This window comes from Heteronotia binoei, chromosome 12 (assembly GCF_032191835.1).
Source record: "Heteronotia binoei isolate CCM8104 ecotype False Entrance Well chromosome 12, APGP_CSIRO_Hbin_v1, whole genome shotgun sequence".
Classification (NCBI taxonomy): domain Eukaryota; kingdom Metazoa; phylum Chordata; class Lepidosauria; order Squamata; family Gekkonidae; genus Heteronotia; species Heteronotia binoei.
Window position 1 is genome coordinate 60,756,768 of NC_083234.1, and position 20,296 is coordinate 60,777,063.

At 41.6% G+C, this 20,296-nt stretch overlaps 1 protein-coding gene across 1 annotated transcript in view; it reads right to left on the reverse strand.

Annotated features, from left to right (window-relative positions):
- CNTRL (centriolin) overlaps positions 1–20,296 on the reverse strand; it is a 57,902-nt gene that overhangs the window by 12,952 nt on the left and 24,654 nt on the right. The window contains 15 exon segments of the mRNA XM_060251887.1: positions 45–204; positions 754–918; positions 1,166–1,292; positions 2,555–2,695; positions 3,498–3,628; positions 4,660–4,852; positions 6,334–6,518; positions 8,059–8,342; positions 9,449–9,662; positions 11,008–11,147; positions 12,900–13,044; positions 14,564–14,680; positions 14,962–15,141; positions 15,954–16,133; positions 17,927–18,134. Of these exon segments, the coding sequence (XP_060107870.1) occupies positions 45–204; positions 754–918; positions 1,166–1,292; positions 2,555–2,695; positions 3,498–3,628; positions 4,660–4,852; positions 6,334–6,518; positions 8,059–8,342; positions 9,449–9,662; positions 11,008–11,147; positions 12,900–13,044; positions 14,564–14,680; positions 14,962–15,141; positions 15,954–16,133; positions 17,927–18,134 (2,570 nt within the window).

The window sequence follows — 20,296 nt, forward strand, 5'->3', positions numbered from 1 at the left end:
TTGTAAAGCTCAAACAAAAACAACTGGGTTTTTTAAAGCCAAACCTGTCTTATGCTTTGTTATCAGTCCCAGGATATCCTGCAGCTTCTCCTCCTCTTTTCGGATATTCTGCGTGATTAGGGACAGCTGGGCTCTTTTCTCACTGACCTGAGCACTGAGTTCTCCTTTCTGAACGCTCAGCTCTTCTAAGAGAGATTTCACTTCCTGGACAAAAGAACCAGCATTACCATAGGTAAAGTAATATTACTGTCTGTACATAAATAATGGATTATATATTTTTTCAATTTTCAATTTTCCATCCTTGCTTTTTACTTCACTCCCTGTGCCCTCGATTCCTATTTAAATTGGAACAGCATCAATTAAGACTTTATGGACTAATGACTGGCATTAAGGTAACAGGATAGTTTGAATCATAGTCTTTGAATAATTTCCAATGCAATTCAGAAAGAGAAGGAGAAGGGTTGGTTTTATATCCTACCGTTCACTACCTGAAGGAGTCTCAGAGTGGCTTACAATCGCCTTTTCTTCCTCTCCCCACAATAGATCCCTGTGAGGTAGGTGGGGCTGAGAGAGCTCTGAGAGAGCTGTGACTGACCTAAGGTCATCCAGCTGGCTTCAAGTGGAGAATCAAACATGGTTCTCCAGATTAAAGTCCATTACTCTTAACCACTACATCAAACTGGCTCTCAGTATGCAAACCAAAACATTAGGCGAGCACATATACAGGTGAACACCCACAAGCATTTGGAATACCTTTATTTGTTGCCGCTTTTCAGTCACGTCAGCCTCGCCATCCCTGAGAACTTCTGTGAGGTCAGTATTTTTCTGGGCAATGCTGTCTTGGAGGAGGTGCAGTTCTTCGTTTTTTTGACTAAGCAGTCTATCCAAAATCACCAGTTCTTGCTGTTGAGCTGCAGTCTGTGCAAATTAAAGGGAAAAAGAGAGTTTGAGAAAGAGCGCCAGCTATATCCAAAGTGGCTGATGCACTCTAGGAAAACACCTCACTACTTGGCCCCTGGTATAATTGGAATGCTAGACCAGTAAGGGAGCTAAGCCTTGAGTTGGCAATTGCCAGTTCCAGGTTAGAATCAACTACAGCATCAGGCTCTGCATTCCAGGGACGGCTGAATTGATTCAGAAATGCCTCACAACAAATGGTGCTTACCTGATCCTTCAACCTCTCAAGCTCACTTTTTTTGCTCTGAAGAATATTTTCTGCTTCTTTAAGTATCTGAAGATGATGGTCTTCGTTACCTTCTGCAATTTGTATATCTGCCTGCAGCTTCTGAAGACTAGAAAGAAGATGAAGATGATATTAGATTTATATCCCGCCCTCCACGCCAAAGAGTCTCAGAGCGGCTCACAATCTCTTTTACCTTCCTCCCCCACAACAGACACCCTGTGAGGTGGGTGGGGCTGGAGAGGGCTCTCACAGCAGCTGCCCTTTCAAGAACAACCTCTGCCAGAGCTATGGCTGACCCAAGGCCATGCCAGCAGGTGCAAGTGGAGGAGTGGGGAATCAAACCCGGTTCTCCCAGATAAGAGTCCGCACACTTAACCACTACACCAAACTGGCTCTTTAAATCAATTCCGAGGAAGTGCATGTAACGCTGTGATCTTGTGCAGCTTAATAAAATGGCTGAGTGAGCCAGCAACATACTAGTAGCTACCTCACCAGTACAACAGGTCAGAGTCTGAGCTGGCAGTTGCCAATGTGATGGTGGCTTCAGCCATGAACTCTGTAGGAGGCTATGGCCAATTGTTACTGCTTCTGCCTCAGATCTTTCTCTAAGATAGGGAGGCTACCACTATGCCTTGTTTTGGGGGGCTACTGTGAAACAACATTCTAAAAGTGAATCTAAGTAGTATCCTCATCCACTGGGATGAAAGGGAACCCACATGTTCCTGTGGCTGTCCTCCCACCCTGTGCATTGCCTGATTTCCCAGTCATGGATGCCATGCACATATAAGCATGGTGTATCATGGGGCAATTTTATGAGGCCCCAATGCACTGGTGGTCACAGAGACTGGCACAGAAAGAGAGGAAGAGGAGAGGCTAGACACAATAAGAAGATCTGATGGGGTGCCAGCTGAAGATAAAGATTGCTGTTCTTTAGTCAGCAACAAGAAAAGCTTCCTTACAGCAGCAAGTATGAATAGGGCAAAGTCAGAGAGAAGTGTTTTTGATGGCTGCTCTGGAAATATAGAAATATTCCAGCAGTGGCAACCAATGTTCCCTCTAAGCTGAGTTAATGTGAGCTAGCTCACAGGGTTTTTTTAGCCTCCAACTCATACATTTTTGTCTTAGCTCAGGAAGGATGGCCCTAGAGCAAGTTAATTTATGCAATGGCTCACAATATTAATACCAGTTGCTCACAACGTAGAATTTTTGCTCACAAGATTCCACAGCTTAGAGGGTGTATTGGTGGCAACAGAGATGCTTATTTGTAAGTCCATAAATCTGTCTGCTTGGACATTATGCAAATTAGTTCCAATATCAAGTTAAAAGATGGAAGAAAAACAAAGACTTCCTCAGCTGCCACGATTAACTTGCCTTTCGGTCAATATTTCAATCTTCTGGCTCAGTGACTGGAATTCAGAATCTTTTGCCGACACAACTTTGTTGATTTCCTTCAAGATACCTTCTTGTTCCATCTTGTGCTGCTCTAAGTCCTTGGCATCTGCTTGAAGCAACCTGAAATGAATTCACGAAGGCCCTTTTAGTGCTGCTTGCTTGCTTGAAGGAAGTGCCATGCTGAAATTCTGACTTTCCTCAAAAAACAAACACTAAGCTAACTGGCCAGCTTCACCAGCTGCGTTCCTCTTTCTCTTTCTGCACACAAGTGCAGATTAGGAGAGGCGAGATAGAGGAAGCAGTCAGTACACACACTCAGGCAAGGCAAGGATCTTCTCCAGTAGCTTTCCTTCTTTCCCTTTCTTATAATTCACATCCCACCTTATCCTGAGGGTCTAAGAGCATATCACTACTATAGCCCAAACAGGCACTCGGAGCAAATCACTGCACATATAATGAAAACCAGAAGCTACACTACAAGAAAGCGATACATATTGAATGACAAAATCACCAATGCAGCACCACCTGTACTAACACAATTACAGCAAAAACAAGCATGCCACTCTTAACAGACTCACAATAAAAATGGATCACGTAAAGTAACCTGTAATTGGGGAAAGAAGGGAACAGAGGAAGGGAAAAACCCTGGATTTTATAATGTTGATCTCAAACAAAAACAAAAGAAAAAAAAACATATACATGTAATTTCTCCAAGCACAGGATACTGGGTCAGAGTGGGTGGTGAAGAAGGAAGCGTTGATAAGGAACCATGTAAGGAAGAAGGAAACTACTACAGCAAGGAGGAGAATCAGGTAAGATTGCCACCCCCCCACCCCCCGGCCGACCCCAGCAGAAAGCTGGTTGGATTCAAACCAAAGGGGCTCCCCCACTATATACATCCAAGCAATGTGTTTTAGTGTACCTTAGTTGCTGATCGGCTTTTACAAGCTTCACTGCCATCTCCTGAGCTCGTTGTTCAAGCTCCTCAGCTTCTTTTTCAGTCTGAGTCAAATGCTGCTTGGCGCGATTGTATTTCTGAATTGTGTCTTTGGTCTAGAAAGTTAAAAATAAATCCAGCATTTTGAAAAGACAGGAATTCCTATGCCATACACTGTAACAATAGGTGGCTAAAGTCTCTTTATATGTAACTTCTTGGCACTTGCTTTGTCTCAAATAGCTTGTTAGTGTGGAGGAGAGAGAAAGTTTTGGATGAAACAGTAGAACACAGGAGAACAATTCATTAGAAGAAATCAATTTGTGTCACATACTCTTTAACAGTTTTGCACAGTCACGGGTTTAAGGATAATCCACCAGCCTTTGCTTCTAGATACAAAACAGCAATGATCAATCATTCCAGTATCTGGAGATGCATGGAAATATTTTACATGACCAATTCATTCTTTTCCTGATCATCCATTGAACTGCAGCCCTCACATACAGTAGTCTAGTCACAGATCTCCACATCTCTTCAGTCATGAAAATGATTTCTAGAACTTAGCCTTTCCTCATAAAATCATGCACTACAACCTGATTTTGCTTTAATAACTAAAAATGCCACCAGAGTAATCCCCTCCCAAAGATCTCACAAAAGGCACAGACAAGACATTAGGATCAGCCACACAGTGTGGAATTGTGTCAACCAATGAACCTACATGTGGGGTGGGGGGTGAGAGTTTGTGAAGTGATGTGTGGATGCTGGAAGCCTTGCGGAAGGGATGGCAAATGCACAGAGTTGGTAGAAGATATGGGAACTACCCATCTTTAGGGTTGCCAAATCCAACAGGAAACAGTGTTCCTCTACCTTAAATGGATGCAAACCAGAAAGGCTTTTTGGTAGGCATCACTTTTCCTGCAACAAGCTTGTAGCGGGAAAGGAATTATCTTTTTTGGAATTCTCTTTTATATGCACCCACTAAAACCACAGGAGTTGTGCCCAACAGTGAATTTATTTATATTATTTATAATCTGCCTTTCTCACTGAGACTAAAGGCAAACTACACAGTGTAAGTGTAAGATGCGTACAGGTTGGAGATTCTACTGGGCCTTCTTTGAATCTTTGTTTTATCAAAAACAAACAAAATTACTTTTCCTTGAGTGTTTTCAAGTTCGTTTTCTGCTTCGGCAAGAAGTCTGTCTGCCTCCCTAAGTTCTGCCCGCCTCTTTAGAAGAGTTTTTTCTATGCATTCGATTTCATCTGCGATGTCTTCCTGACGTTGGAGAGATTTCTCCAACTCCATCTCTGTAATAAGGCTGTTCACCTGCCCATCAATGAAGTCTCTGAAAACACAGAATACTAAGACGTCAATGCAGAATGTATACAGGGGTCAAAGAGTTTTAACTAGTAGGCAAGGCAAAAAAAAAAAGTTGTCTTTGCGAAGCAGAGGCAGTGGACCAGAAATTGGCTTTGAAACATTTACTCCAGAACATTTTTGAATGGGAGAATGCAAGACTATTGTGGGGGGAGCAAAAGAACCACCAAAGCTTTCCTAGATCCTTTCTGCTGAAAGCAGTGCAGTAGGGGTGCCATGCAATTGTGAGTTGAGCACACAGACAGCCATGGGTGAAGCTGGATGACAGTGATGAAGAACCGTATTTTGTATTTGTATATTATTTAAATATATTTAAATATTAATATTAGTAATATGTATTATGTATTTATTTTTTAAAAGTCATTAAAAATACAGCAAAACTCTCAGTCCAATGGCTTCTGAAGTGCCTTTTTATAAATAACTATTGTTTTCTTTTTGGTAAGTATTTGTGTGTGTGTGCGCGTGCATGCCTGGACATCGTGGCTGACTTCTTGCAACCCCTAGTGGAGCTTGGACATTTCAGACAGGTGGCTTGTATCGCCTTTCCTCTGCAACCCAGCCCTGGTATTCCTTGGCGGTCTCCCATCCAAGTATTTGCCAGGGTTGGCCCTGCTTAGCTTCCGAGATCTGCTGAGATCGGGTTTGCCTGGACTATCCAGGTCAGGGCTTTTAAACAAATAATTAGATCATTCAACAATATCTAAATTGTCACTAGCAATGACAACAAAAATCACACTCTACGTATTAAAAGTAAACAATTGTTTTTTTCAAAAATGGGCCATGTGGAACGGATCTCAAGAAAATGCCCAGGTGAAAAGAAATGTTTTCATCTAACTCCTAAAGCTGGAGAAGCTACATTTTAGGAATTCCAGAGGCCAGGTGCCAATGCAGAAAAGGCTTTGTCACCAGGAACTGATCATCCTATCTTTAAAATTGGGATTCTATGAAAAATTGCCTCTGCAGACAACACTGATTACTGAGAAACTGCATATGGAAACTTTAAATACCCTGGTCCTGGACAGTTCATGTCTTTAAAAGCCAATGACCTAGCATATGAATTATGATGGAAACTGAATAGCCAACCAGCATAGCTCTTTGAAAATTCACAAGATGCATTCCTGACAGACAGCAATATTGCCACTGTGTTTTGGGCCAAAGGAAGTTTATGAACAGGAACTCCTTTGCATATTAGGCTACACCCCTTTTATGTAGCCAATCCTCCAAGAGCTTACAGGGCTCTTATTACAAGGCCTTGTGTAAGCTCTGGGAGGATTGGCTATATCAGGGATGTGTGGCCTAATATGCAAAGAAGTTCCTGCTACAAAAAAAGCCCTGACAGTCTGTATTAGAATATTGGCCTCTGATGGTTTTAGAATGGTATTAACACATTTGGGGCAAAAATAAAAACAAATGTAAGAGGCTCATTAAGACGTGACAAAACATCCTTACTTGTATTTACTTGGTTTCTGGACTGTTCTATGCAGTTCTGCTACTTCATGCTTCAGCTCTTCTCTTTCACTTAAGAGGTTCTCAATGTCCTGGTACAGTTCTTCCCTGTCTTTATTAAGGTCACCCTCTTGCCTCTGAGATTTTAACTGATCTAGTACATCTTTTAGTCTTGAGATTTCATTTTCCTGCAGCAGATAAACAGTACAATGAGAGAGACTCTTACAAGAAAATTTCACATTTTACAGGGCAGACAAATTTCCAGCAGGTTTACCACCCATTGCAGGAAGCACAAAATCATTTGAAGGGTACATATATAAAAAAACATGGTGGAACACACACATTGGGGCTACATTACTCCCTGTATTTTTATAGATATCTGCCTCATCTGCAGATGCTGCAACATACACTGGACATGCACTGAGGACAACACAACTTCTAAAAATTTACAGAGTCTTCAGGGCTTTTTTTCTGGAAAAAGAGGTGCCAGAACTCTCAAGAGGGAGATGAACGAGAAACACATGGGTGCCCCTCATGAACTTTTAAATGTTTTTTGAGAATTTTGTTTCCCTTAAGCAGCTCCACAACTCCATTTTGCCATGTTCCCCCAGGAAAAAAAGCCCACCCTGTGTGTGTATGTGTATGATGACAATTTCCATGTTTCCCAACAACAGTATGAACTCTAAACAGATATGTTAACTACCTAGGTTTTATTTTGATTCCGTTCCTTGGTTTTTGTCTACAGAATCCTGGCAAACAGAGTGCTAAAAATATCTCCACATTTAAATTTTTTAGCCAATAACATGAATTGCAGAGTTGTATATGTCAAATTAAAATAAGAGCTTATGATGTGTTAAAGACTTACAATGGCACAAGCTTTCTTGGAGTAGAGCTACAAAAGTTTCTTGACTGATTTTGCACTCGGGATTGTTCCGAGTGGAGAGCCCTTTTTGATAACGGCGCTTCTCTCTGGTTTTGCACAAGTTCCCCTGGAGTTGGCACGTGAGTTGGCATGCTGTTTTCCCGCAGCAAGCAGAAATCACTTGGAAGAGGATCCAGCTTGATGCGGAAGAGCACCACAGGCAACTCACAGCTCCAGGGCAACTTGTGCAAAAATGGAGAGAAACCCCAGGAGCAAAAGGGCTCTCCACCTGGAATAAGCCTCGCGTGAAATCAGTCTCTGCTGCAGTACATCTGTTAGTCTCAAGTGCCACAAAACTCTGTTGGTTCTATTCCACCAGACTAACGCATATATTCCTTTGGAATGTACTAAATTATGACTTTATTTCTTTCCAGTCTGTACAAAATACTAATTACTTCTTTGTTTGAAAACAAACATTGTTCACAGGGAAAAAGAGTTTATTTACAATGCTGGGAGGAGTTCATTTTATATATAAACTATGTAGAATTTAGACAAAATACAGATCACTGTATTCGTATTGATAAAAGGCGCTACTCGCTGAGACTAAAGGCAAATTACACAGTGTAAGTGTAAGATGCTTACTTTGTATAAATGATCTCAGCAATCCTCACCAAAGCATTCTAAGTTTGACCAACACTCTCACTTCCTGTTTACAAAAGGGAGAGCTGAGGCTGGAAAAAAAGAAAAAAAAGAGCAGCTTGCCTTGTCAAGCCTTATCCAAGACTTGAAACAAGGGACTTCCCAACTCTACTACACTACATTGAGGAAATATGACTCAATTTTACAGACTGAACTCAACAATTTACCAGATTATGGTGCTCGGGTATGTTGCAGTGAAGGATCCCAACAGGGACAAGAGGCACTGAACAATTAGCTGGAAGAACCAGCTGGGCTCCTGCTGGAGGGGATCCATAGATCACTGTAGATGGAGCAAGCTGTTCACCATGGGCTGCTACAGGAGGAGGGCCATAAACCACCATCCCTGGAGGTGCAGGAGCCCTATCTGGTAGCAAGGTGTAAATGACAGAACCAGGAGGCGGTACAAAGGAAGAGGCGCCACAAATGGTCACTTCCCCGTCTTCATGGTTCCCTGTGGTATGGGATACAGTGAAGATAATCCGTTAGGACGCCTTCTCAAACATAAAGAGAATCATGCGCTGTGAAAAAATTAAGTGTTAATTTTGAAACTGTTTTAGATGTTACAGCGTTTTTTCTTTAAAAAAATCTGATGTTCTGGGTTTTTAAATGTTAAGTTTATCTGATTTTATTGCAAGGATATGCAGTTCTTTTTGAGACCCATTTAAAAACTTTTAGGCTAAGCTGCCCATAAATCTTAAAAATAAATACGGTTAAATAATTTCGAGAAAATTTCCAGCACAACATATAACCTGTGAAACTGCCTCCCAAGCAGGGTAACCAAAGAGTGTTGTCAGGCAAGCTGTGGGTGTGAGCAGCTGTAGAAATGGGATGAATATGGCAGATCAGGTTTGCCCCTGCCTTCAAAGCAAGGGTCAGCCAATGAGTCAGACATCCTAGAATGTCAAACCTATTGACATGAAATGGATCTTACTTCCAAGCAAGGGTCGTTTTGTAGAAAAATAGGTGGTGGAGCTCATTAGCATATGAAACCCCCCACAGCCAAAAGTAACCCGATACAAGAAAGGAGAGTCTTAGGCGAACAAGGCCTGCTTGGGCTGGCTAGAGATCCAGCCTGCCCAAGCAGGCCTCGCTTACCTGGGGCTCTCCTGAGCCGGCCTCCGCAGTCAAAAGGCCAGCAAGCCAACCGCTGCCCAAAATCAGAGAAGTGGAGAAAGGGTGGCATGGGCTTCTCCAGGGGTTAATGAGGGCTGCTGGGAGTATGGCAAAGCTCCTGGTGGCTAGCTGGCTGCCCGCTTTCATAATCCAGGGATTGTCATGCAGCTGCACCTACTATTCAATGGACAAGGTAGGTGGCTGAGGAGGAAGAGGGGGAGCACTCAGAAAGGTTCGGGAGCTGTGCTCCTGTGAGTTCCTGTAAACCTGAGGCCTACTTCCAAGTAAGCTGCAGCTGCATGTTCTTCTACTGGCCAAGCAGCTTACAGGGCTCCTGCTCTTCTATGAGCAACGTGGCATGAAGATGTTCTAAATGGACTGTTTTTCCCTTTGCTGAAGTAAAGAAACTGCCTTTCCCATGCAGGTCCTAAAAACGAAACAAACCTGATAAAGATCAAACTGACCTACCTCGAGAGGGAGATTCTGGCAGGCCACTTCTAACTGGTGCATATGCCCAGCAGGCTCTGGCAGTGGGGGCGACAGAAGCTTCCTTCTTGTTTTGATTACCCTCTCCATGCCCTTTTCTGACTGGAGTCGACATGGGACACTGCAGGCCGACTCCAGAATCTTTGGTACTCTGAGATGCAGGAGTAGATGCCTTAAAATATCGAAACACACAATTTGTCAAATCTTCCAAGTGGCAGACTGCAAGTCAATAGCAGCCATGACGTAATTTAATACAAGTCCCTTATGTTCTTTGGCTCCAAGATGAATTGCTGCAATTTGTTATCAAGGACCAAAAGCATTCCACATGCAGGAGAATTTAAAACATTCTGATACATTTGGCCAGCAGAAGAAACAGAACAGTATGCCACATTCCTCTTCATATGTGAAAGCCAATACAGCCCTTGAGCCTGGCTCTGCCCAAGATAACTTGATCTAAGTTCAACACAATGTTGATAGAGTACCTGGCAGAATACTGTTCTGCCTAAAAGCATATATGAAGCCTCATAAACATGTACAGAGCTCTCAATCAACAAGACTTAGAACTACCATCCATGAATAAAACAAGAAAAGCAAGCAGCATATTAAGGATCAGGCCTGTTAGATTAAGTAACTAGTGCAATTTGAGATATGGCAGTCAATCTCCTTCTGGCTGTTGGCTTCAATTAAATCCTTAAGTCTAGCACAAAGCTACTGATTTGCATAAGAGATGTGGAACTCTGCACAAACCAGAAGATTTCTTCTTGCCAAGCAAAGTAGAATGTATTATAGATTGGATTCTATCAACATTTTTGTTGACTTTTCATCTACTCAGGTCCCACAATCCTCAGCATAGTCTTTTTTTGAAGAGGGGTGTGTGTGTCAGCAGAGGCACCTCTTCGAAGAAATCTGGAAGGTATCCAACCTTATATAGTACATAGCCATACATTTCAGCACCAAAAGAGTTGAATGGCATGTGTAGCAACATCATAATTGTGTAAAAGAGCTGCCACCATATGCACAAGGAGCAAAGGTATAAATGAAGGTTCTTGGATAAGCTTTATAATGAAAATGCCCATGCACTGCTGTACGCACAAGAGTAGCCAAACAACCTTCCCCCCGCTTTTTTTTTTTTTGCTTTCTCTCAAGAGACAGAACTATGCTTGACACAGCCAAACGACATTAACTTCTGCCTTCCCACTTCAAAGCAGTGTCTGGAGAGGGCTGTTTACAGGGGAGAAATGTCAATTAACTCTTCTTTTACACACTGTTTTTCGTTGCAACTCTGCACACACTATCTGAATTCTCAATGTCTGTTTACCTTGTTCCCATCTATGGAACCCAGGGTGGGGGAAAAGCAGCTCAGAAATGGAATTGCAGGGGGGAAATACTAGATGGGGAAGTTAGCCATCCCACTTCCTGCAGAAGAAGTAGATGTCCCTGAACCTGCTTTGGAAGATTCGTCTAAGTCTTTCTAAAGGAAAGATCTCCTTATCTAATCCCTTTCCACCAAATCATACTTGCGATGGCGTGGGCATATACAAATGTCCCCTTTGTTTCCGTGGATCTAGTACACTAGCAAGGGTCTCGTTCTGGTCAGAGATGGCATGCTTGAGTGCTTCAATTTCATCCAGTATGTTGCCAATTTCTTCCCTGTTGCCTGCAGAAGAAATGTTCGTATTTAGGTTTTATTACCTGCACTTCAGTATAGATTACCTTGAACATAAGAACATAAGAGAAGCCATGCTGGATCAGGCCAGTGGCCCATTCAGTCCAACACTCTGTGTCACACAGTGGCCAAAAAACCCAGGTTCCATCAGGAGGTTCATCAGTGGGGCCAGGACACTGTTGCCTTGGATTTAAGGCTGGCTTGAATCATCTGAAAGGGAGGGTCCACTCCTTCTGCAGCCCCTGACTGACCTCCCATATCATTCCTGAGAGTCCTCCAATCTTCAAAAGCAGATTTTCAGGGAGTACAAAGGATGCAACTGGAAAGGAAGGGCAGGCAAACCATTCTGCAAGCAGCACTTGGTTTGCAATTCTCTGGATCCCACCCACTAGATGAGCTTACAGAGCATTAAAAGAACTCCCTGATGAGGACTCCCAGCTGCTAGAACACTGAAGCCCTGATCTCCTGAAATTGCGCTTCAGAATTTCCCCAAGTTTGCCTGTGCACATCCTCCTAACCAGAAGGGGCCAGAGGCAGCCTGGAAGGTATGTAAGGCCAAGATTATTTTGGATGGCAAATTTTAAAAATCCACTACAAAAGAGAGCAGACCAATAAATAGTTTGCTGCTGGTCCCATCTCAGCAGGTGAATTTAATCCGCTGAGCAGGTAATTAAGTGTGCAAGCATACCCTAAATATGTCTCAAAGTATGGCAATTACACCCCAATGATTCCAACTGAGGTTGCGTAATTGGGATTTATTAATTTTATATCCTATGTCATCATCTGAATATTATGGCAATTTAAAGACACGGACAACACCATCCTAGTTAGAGTTACACATTCCCAAGCCCGATGACTTCAAGAGACTTAGAAAGTATAAATCTGCCTAAGATGGTCCTGTTAGAAGCAAATAATATAACTAATCACATGATGTGTTTCAAGAGATTATGTATTTTTGCAGCGCCGATGTTGTGACATTTCAGCACTTAAAAAAAAATCTCAGAAGTGTGAAAAAGAAAACCATTTCAGTCATGTTGACGAGCATGCTTGGAGTCTTAAATTCTGCCCACCATAAAAGGAAATGAAGTTGTATTACACCAAAACTTTATTGAGAGAACAATGTTGACCTCTGAGATAGACCAACATCTGTTTTAGGTTCTCTATTTAGTTTTAAGTGGGTGAGAGTGAAAATGCATAAGAATCCAGATGGTCACAGTCAATTCAATGCAATGATTTGCATGAATATGACGAATGCCAAAACCCAGATGGTGCAGAAGATGTTTCACTCCTTCTCTTTCCTTTGTATGTGATTCTGAAATTAGGAATACTGGCTGGCTGACTCAGGAACTGATTCCTCAGATTTTGAAAGGGTTTAAGCAGCCCTGAGATTTGAACACAAATATGGAAATGTATTGTGAAACAGGAAAGCCCAACAATCCTTTTTTCTTATGGAATTTGATCAGAGTCATTTCCTGTGATGCGACTGATTTGAGTTGATTCTGGCTTTGAAACAAGTGTTTTGTAGGTTGTTTTATTAACTGAGTTTTTTTATACATGGTGCTCCCAAATTGGGGGGGGGGGATAAAGAGTTTAGACATTCAGTGTGAAATTTTTTATCTCCTACATTAAGAAACGTATAGTATTTTTAAAAAGGGACAGAATATGCAAAGGAGGAAATAAATATGAATTACTTCAAAACCTGAAGCACAGTGCAAGGGGAAAAAAGGACAGGAAAAATGCTACCTGTCCCAGCCTGCTTTAACAAATTTTGTAGTCGGTTGATTTCTGCTTTCTGCCGTTTCAACAGCTGGTTTAACTTCTCAATCTGGTCTTTCTGAAAATCTGAAGTCGCTGTTTGAACATCAGCTTTTTCCATTTCATACTGAAACTATGAGAAAATAGTTTAGTCAAAATCCTACGGGCCTATTACAGTTAAAGGTAAATGGACACTTAATATTGAATTGTAAAAGCCACTGGTATTCAAGAATTATAGCATAATACGTGCCAGATTCATACGATCTATACAGGAAAGATTTTCAGGTTTCTTGAATACTGTAATAAGCAACATGCTTCTTTCAGATTCTAACTCAGAGGTCACATTGGCGTGTGCCAAATATCTAGCCGCAGCCTACAGAATCCATAAATAGTATGTAAAAGTGTGATATGAATTCTATTTTATTTAATTATTTGTAAATGCTTCATTTGTAAGAGCCCCGTGGTGCAGAGCAGTAAAGCTGCAGTACTGCAGTCTGAGCTCTCTGCTCATGACCTGAGTTCGATCTAGGCGGAAGCTGGGTTCAGGTAGCCGACTCAAGGTTGCCTCAGCCTTCCATCCTTCTGAGGTTGGTTAAATGAGTACCCAGCTGGCTGAGGGGAAGTGTAGAGGACTGGGGAAGGCAATGGTAAACCACCCCATTAAATGTCTGCCATGAAAACATCATGATGCGATGTCACCCCAGAGTCAGAAACGACTGGTGCTTGCACAGGGGACTACCTTTACCTTTACTAAAAGCTTTATTATTGTTCCGTTTTTACACTGGAATCAAAATTTTATACTATTATGATTATAGCTTGATATTGGTTTTCAATATGTCTGGACTGTTTTGTGCTGGTTACATACTGTAATAAAGCGATGATGATTGATGATGAATTCTAGCATGAATTCAAAGTAGTCATGTAATAGGCCCAGTGAGATCTTGTTTTCTGACCCATAGTCCACCCTATATAATAGGTGTAAGGTGTAGTGTGTTAAGACTAAAACTGGAGAAACTGGGCACAAACCCCTGCTCGCTGGGTGACCATGGGCCAACCATTCTCCCTCAGACCAAACTACCTCACATGATTGTTGTGAGGATAAAATGCAGAACAGGAGAATCATGTATGCTACCCTGACCTCCTTACAGGAAAGAAGAGATAAAAATCTAACAGCCTGAAAGTTCACCAGTAATTACTGACCCAAATTGTTCATTCCTCTGTGCCTGAACACACTCTTTGTCCTGGATAAGAAGAAGAAAACTGCAGATTTATACCCCGCCCTTCTCTCTGAATGAGAGTGGCTCACTATCTCCTATATCTTCTCCCCTCACAACAGACACTCTGTGAGGTGGGTGGGGCTGAGAGGGCTCTCACAGCAGCTGACCTTTCAAGGACAACTCCTGTGATAGCTATGGCTAACCCAAGGCCATTCCAGCAGCTGTATGTGGAGGAGTGGGGAATCAAACCCGGTTCTCCCAGATAAGAGTCTGCGCACTTGACCACTACACCAAACTGGCTCTCTCAGTAATATCTGACCAGGTCTTGTATTCTAATAAGTCAGTGGGAATCACATCCTCCACTTGCTCCTCATATCTTGTCCCTTGGCTCAATATTGCTTAGAAAGATCCAGAGCAAGGAAAGTGCTACCGAACCTGTTCTTCCTTGTCTTTCAAAAGTTTCTGCAACAATTCTATTTCTTCTGCTGCTCTGGCAAGGTCCTTCAAGGCCTGACTGGCCTCCATAGAGGATTTCTCTGTTTCCTGAAGCTCCTAAGATATAAAACAAAAGGGGATTGTGAACTTATCTTACACACATAGCTGCTTATACTTCGCAGTGGTTAAAAACAGAAAGGACTGTATGTATGCTGCTGCTTTATTTTCTCATTTGAAGTAAGTGTGTTCTGTCATTTTGTATTTGTATGCTTCCAGCCTGATTTACTGTCATTGCCAATGTAATATACTGGTACTGCTTATCTAGGAGAGAATGCATACGGCATCAAGAGAAATAATTTACAGAACGCATCCAGATTTACAATTCAGCACCAACATACCTCAGAGCGTTCCTGGTTAATTTTGCGAACAGTCCCATGAAGTGACTGGAGCTGATCTTTGGCTGCACAGAGCTCTGCTGTGGCCTGTTTATCTGAAGCAGATATTGCTTTTTTTAACTCCTCCAGTTCTTTATTGATGCCAAGAAGCTGCCTTTGTGACCTGGCACCTTCTGCAATTTTCTGAAAGAATCAAAGTATTATTCAATAGACCTGACAAAGTACGAGACCAAATTGCTTGAAAGTAAACTTCCACACACACAAATCACCAGGCCTTGAGAACGGCTAATAGTGCCTGTTTCATCAATCTGTGGTGTCAGAGTTTGGGTAGGTAGGGGTGCAGAATGGGCCCTCTCAATTACTGCCCGCCCCCGCCCCCCAGGACCATGGAACTCCTTGCCTCCTGAGGTTCATTTGGCCCTTTCCTTCCTGGTTGTTGACGCTCTGTTAAGATCTGTCTGTTCTGGAGAGCTTTTGGAGCACCTTTTTCAAGTTTCTTGTGCTGAAGCTGTTGTTATTGTTTTTTGACTGCCTGGTTATTTTCTATATGTATGGTTTGAGGTTTTCTTTATTGCTTTCACTGATGTATTTTTCATTTTTACAAACTGATTGCTACCTACTAGAACAATTCTGGGATTGGATCCCATGTCTTCTTCCATTAAGACTTTCTACAGTAATGGAAGAGTTCCTCAACACATGAATTTTGAGGAAGAAAAACTTTCCCCATCAGATTAAGGCTTGCCAGAACAGAGTCACAGGATCAAACTTTCTGTCTTTTGTAAGCCACTTTGAATATTTAACAAAGGGAAAGGCAGGGTATAAATACAATTATTATAGAAGAGATGTAGTTAGTACCTGAAATTTTCTGGTTTCTCTCTTCTGGTATGTGTTCACATTACATATAATCAAAACAACTAGTTACTTTTGGAAGGCTTATTCAGAAGGGCATGTCATGTATCTTTACTATTTGTATAGGTTTTGCTAGATTTTCCTACCCTGTTCTCCAAATCTTCCAGCTGAGCAAGAACTCTCTCTCTCTCTTCCTCAGCATCTTGAAGCTGTTGATCTGTGAGGGACTGGATTTCCTCCATGCTCTTCAGTTTTTCAGTTAGTTGCTGGATTTCATTCTCCAGTTGCCGAACTCTGTTTTCATTCTGTCTCTTTTCAGTTTTAATCTGAAGTTGAAACGCAAGGAACAAAGGAAAGATATTTCCACTACTTCCTGATGCCTGCCACATTCCCAGAAAATGAAAGTTAGCAGAATTTAGTAATTTGGGCAAAGGCCTTGGCTCTTTTGCCTCCTGTTACAAACAATTAAACAGATCCCATTCCAGGACAGTATTTAGAAAAATACACCACATAAAGACAGCACAAAAACAGCTGCAGCATTTTGATTCTTATGATTTATGCAGTGCCGGAAGTGTTCATAGCACTTCAGTTCCATAAGAAAAAAGGACAAGGTCCCTGCCCCCAAGGAGTTCACCATTATCCTACCCATACACTGAACTCTTGTAGATATTCTGCTCTGTTTTCCTGTTCTCAGAGTTGTGTTAGATGAATACATGGATAGGACATTCTCAAGACCATGGAACTGTCTGTCCAGCAACTTTTATACAAGTCCATCTCTACTAGTGTTCAGATGATCTCTTCTACTGGGCACTTGATGCTAAAATTAATTTTATTTTTCTTGTTTTACTGGATGTGTTTGTTTTCTGTTCTGTTGGATCTTGAGAGTTGCTTGGTTTATTGCAAATTTGATTACTGATTGTCCTTTATCATTGTTTAAAATTGCATTTATGCATTAGATTAGTTTGCCACGTCGTGGGTGAAAAGGACAAAATGCAGAGAAATAAAATAAACAATCCACATCTAGCAGACAAGAAAGGATGAGTGTGAAAAATGCCATTACATGTCTTTATGACTTGGTTAAAACTGGGTTTTAAGGCTGAAGTTCAAGGGCTAAACCAGAGTCTGCATGGAAAAAAGTGTGGGAAGGATGAAGGAGACAACGGTATACACATATTCGAGATGGACTGACTTCAGATTGATGGTTATTCAGTTTCTGCTAAAATAGCTGCTACAAAAGCTTCTTTATCCTTATTGAAACATCTCCTGTTTGTACCAGGATATCAGGATTTAAAGAAAAAAAATAGTATCCAACTGTATGACTACACTCTGAACCTTTCAGGCATTTCAGGATTCTTATTTAAGACTGCACACCAGCAATTCTTGCTTTTTAACATTCAGCTACACTTCATCCCCAAGAGAGAAGCCTCAGCCAGTGGAGAAAATAGAGGCTTTGCTCTGTGCAATTGAGAAATCCTGGCAAAGCAAGCTGTGACACAGAAAGAAGCAAGAGAGAGGGAGAAGAAAGCAGACTTGCTCGCAGGCCTGATAGGAACACAATGAAATGCTGAAAGATGGAGAAAGAACAGTAGCGTTCTAGTAATGAAATAAATTAGAGAAAGCCTGGAAAACAGTGTATAGTAAAGAAATAAGGCACCATCAGACTACTGCATTCAAAATTAATAAGACAGTCCCAGAGGAAGGACCATAAGGATCCGAAATGAGAACAGACCAGTTTTGCATCGTTGGACTATATTTCAGAACCTGATATCATCTTATGGACAGTAGTGAAGTTGTGTGCTTTGGATGGTATTTGTCACTGAATTTGTTACTGAAATTTACATTGTAATACTATGTTGTGAATGGAAAGTATTGTAATTATATTTTGATACTGTTTTGTAACACGGAGAGTATCTTTTCTGTCATACCCAGGAGGACCACAGCATGATGGTCATACCAAACTACACTTACTCATATAAATATAACCAAACATGTATGCAAAATAACCCTTGACTTGGTCAAAACACTCAACCCCTTGACTTGGTCAAAACACTCCAAGAGCTATACTGAAAATGAAACGTGACCTTCCATCACTCCTTTGCGTAATCTGTAATCCGCTTACTTTGGCTTCTGCAGCTTTGTCACAGGCCAGCCTGTATTTCTCTTGTGTCTCTTCCAGCCTAGCTTGCTGAGAAGCCATCTTCTTCCGCAGCTCCCTTTCTCTGGCCTGCGCTGCCTTATTTTCTTGCTGTGAATGAGCAAGGATTTCAGCAAATTGTGTCTGCAGATCTGCAAGGCTTTTTCCTAAAATATCCTTTGAATTATGGCACCTAAAACAGTTGTAAGAAAAAAGAGAGGAAGAGAAAGGGGAGGGAGTTAAGAACTGTTGATTAAGCTTATTATCGATATATTAAGGTCAGTATCACAGAGACAAACTATATATTCTGTGGAAGAAAATCCCAAAAGGAAGAGGATGCAGTATGGAAGAAGTGGCCAGCAGACGAAAAATACTTAGCACTTCTCTGCTCACTGCATCTGTTTACATTCCCCTTCCACAATTGGATTTTTTCCCCCTGCCACAGCAAACATGCATTTGGGGAACACCTGCTGAAGAGAGGAGTTCAAAGGAGAAGCAATGGGTGAGAGAGCCACTTTGGTGTAGTGGTTAAGTATGCAGATCTAATCTGGGAGAACCGGGTTTGATTCCTCACTCCTCCATCTTTGGCAAGCCACAGTTCTTACAGAGCTGTTCTCTCAGGAGCAGTTCTCTCAGAGCTCTCTCAGTCCCACCTACCTCACAGAGTGGCTGTTGTGGGGAGAGGAAGGGAAGGAGATTGTAAGCTGTTCTGAGACTCCAAGTGAAGAGTGGGGTACAAATCCAATCTCTTCCATCTATACTTTTTACATATTTGACTGAGACTTGGACTATCAGACCAATGTCTCTAATGAACATCTAATTTGACTGCTAAACTGTCTTAAGAAAGAGGATATTATCAATGACACAAAAAGAGAGGTATCTACAGAACATACCAACTGCGAGCTGTAAATATCTGAAAGGGAGATGCTTGCTTCAAAACTGGCTGAAGCGCCTGAGTATGAGTTTGCTATGTTTGCAGTCAAGACTGTCCTCTGTATGGCCACATGAAACAGCTTTATACCAATTTAACAAAGCAGTAGTCAAGTTGCAACCAAGTTTTATTCAGAATGTAAGCTTTCGTGTGCTCTCTAAGCACACTTCATCAGACGAGGGGATCGGGTATAGTGGGCTGAAATACATGCAGTTTGTTGATTGAGGGCAAACTGACTGTGATCACGTGGTAAAACAGTGTGGCTAGGCCATTTGGTCTGGATAGCCGTAAAAGGTAATAAAGTTTCCTGCCAGTTGGTGTTACTGCAAATCTAGGTAAATCACAAAAGGACATGTATTTCCTAGTTGTAGTCCACCTAATTTACTTATCAACATCAATCTATACATTATAAACATCATTCTAGTCTGCCATTAGAAAACAAGACTACACAAAATGAAAATGGGTTAAGTATATGTAATGAGCTAAATAGCCAATATCTCTTATTTGAATATGTCAATATAAAACATTATTCTGATACTATTATAAAAGAGAAATACTTTGGAATACTGTGGGTGTATAGCTATACTCACTGAGAGTGGGTTTAGCATATGTAATGAGATAAAAAAAACAATATCCCTTTTCAGTCCTGGGGAGGTGTTTGTTCCAAGTTTAATAATTTGTAATTCAGCAATTTCTCTCTCCATTCGGTTCTTGAAGTTCCTTTGCAGTAAAACAGCTACTTTGAGGTCACCCATTGAATACTTTGAAAGGTTAAAGTGTTCTCCCACAGATTTCTCAGTTCTGTAATTCCTAATGTCAGATTTGTGTCCATTTATCCTTTGGCGTAGGGTTTGTCCTGTTTGCCCTATGTAGAGAACTGAAGGGCATTGTTGGCATTTAATGGCATATATAATGTTGGAGGATGAACAAGTGAATGAGCCTGAGATGGTGTAGTTAATGCTGTTGGGCCCAGTGATTGTGTTGTCTGGGTGTATGTGGCAGCAAAGTTGGCACTTGGGTTTATTGCAAGCTCTGGTACTGGTGTCCATGCTCAGATGAGATGCTGGATTGTTGTGGGTGAGGAGCTGTTTGAGATTGGGAGGCTGTCTGTGTGCAAGAAAAGGTTTATCTCCCAATACTTTTGAAAGAGAGCTGTCACTGTCCAATAGAGGTTATAAGTTGTTGATGATATGCTGAACTGTTTTAAGTTGAGAGTTGTGTGTGACCACTAGTGGTGTTCTGTTATTATCTCTTTTGGGTTTGTCTTGTAACAGGTTTTCTCTGGGTATCATTCTGGCTTTGTTAATCTGTGTCCTGACTTCATCAGGTGGGTACTTTAGTTCCAAAAAAGGTTTGTTGTAGATCCCTCAGGTGAGAATCTCTGTCAGCAAGATTACAGCAAATGCGGTTGTAGCATAGAGCCT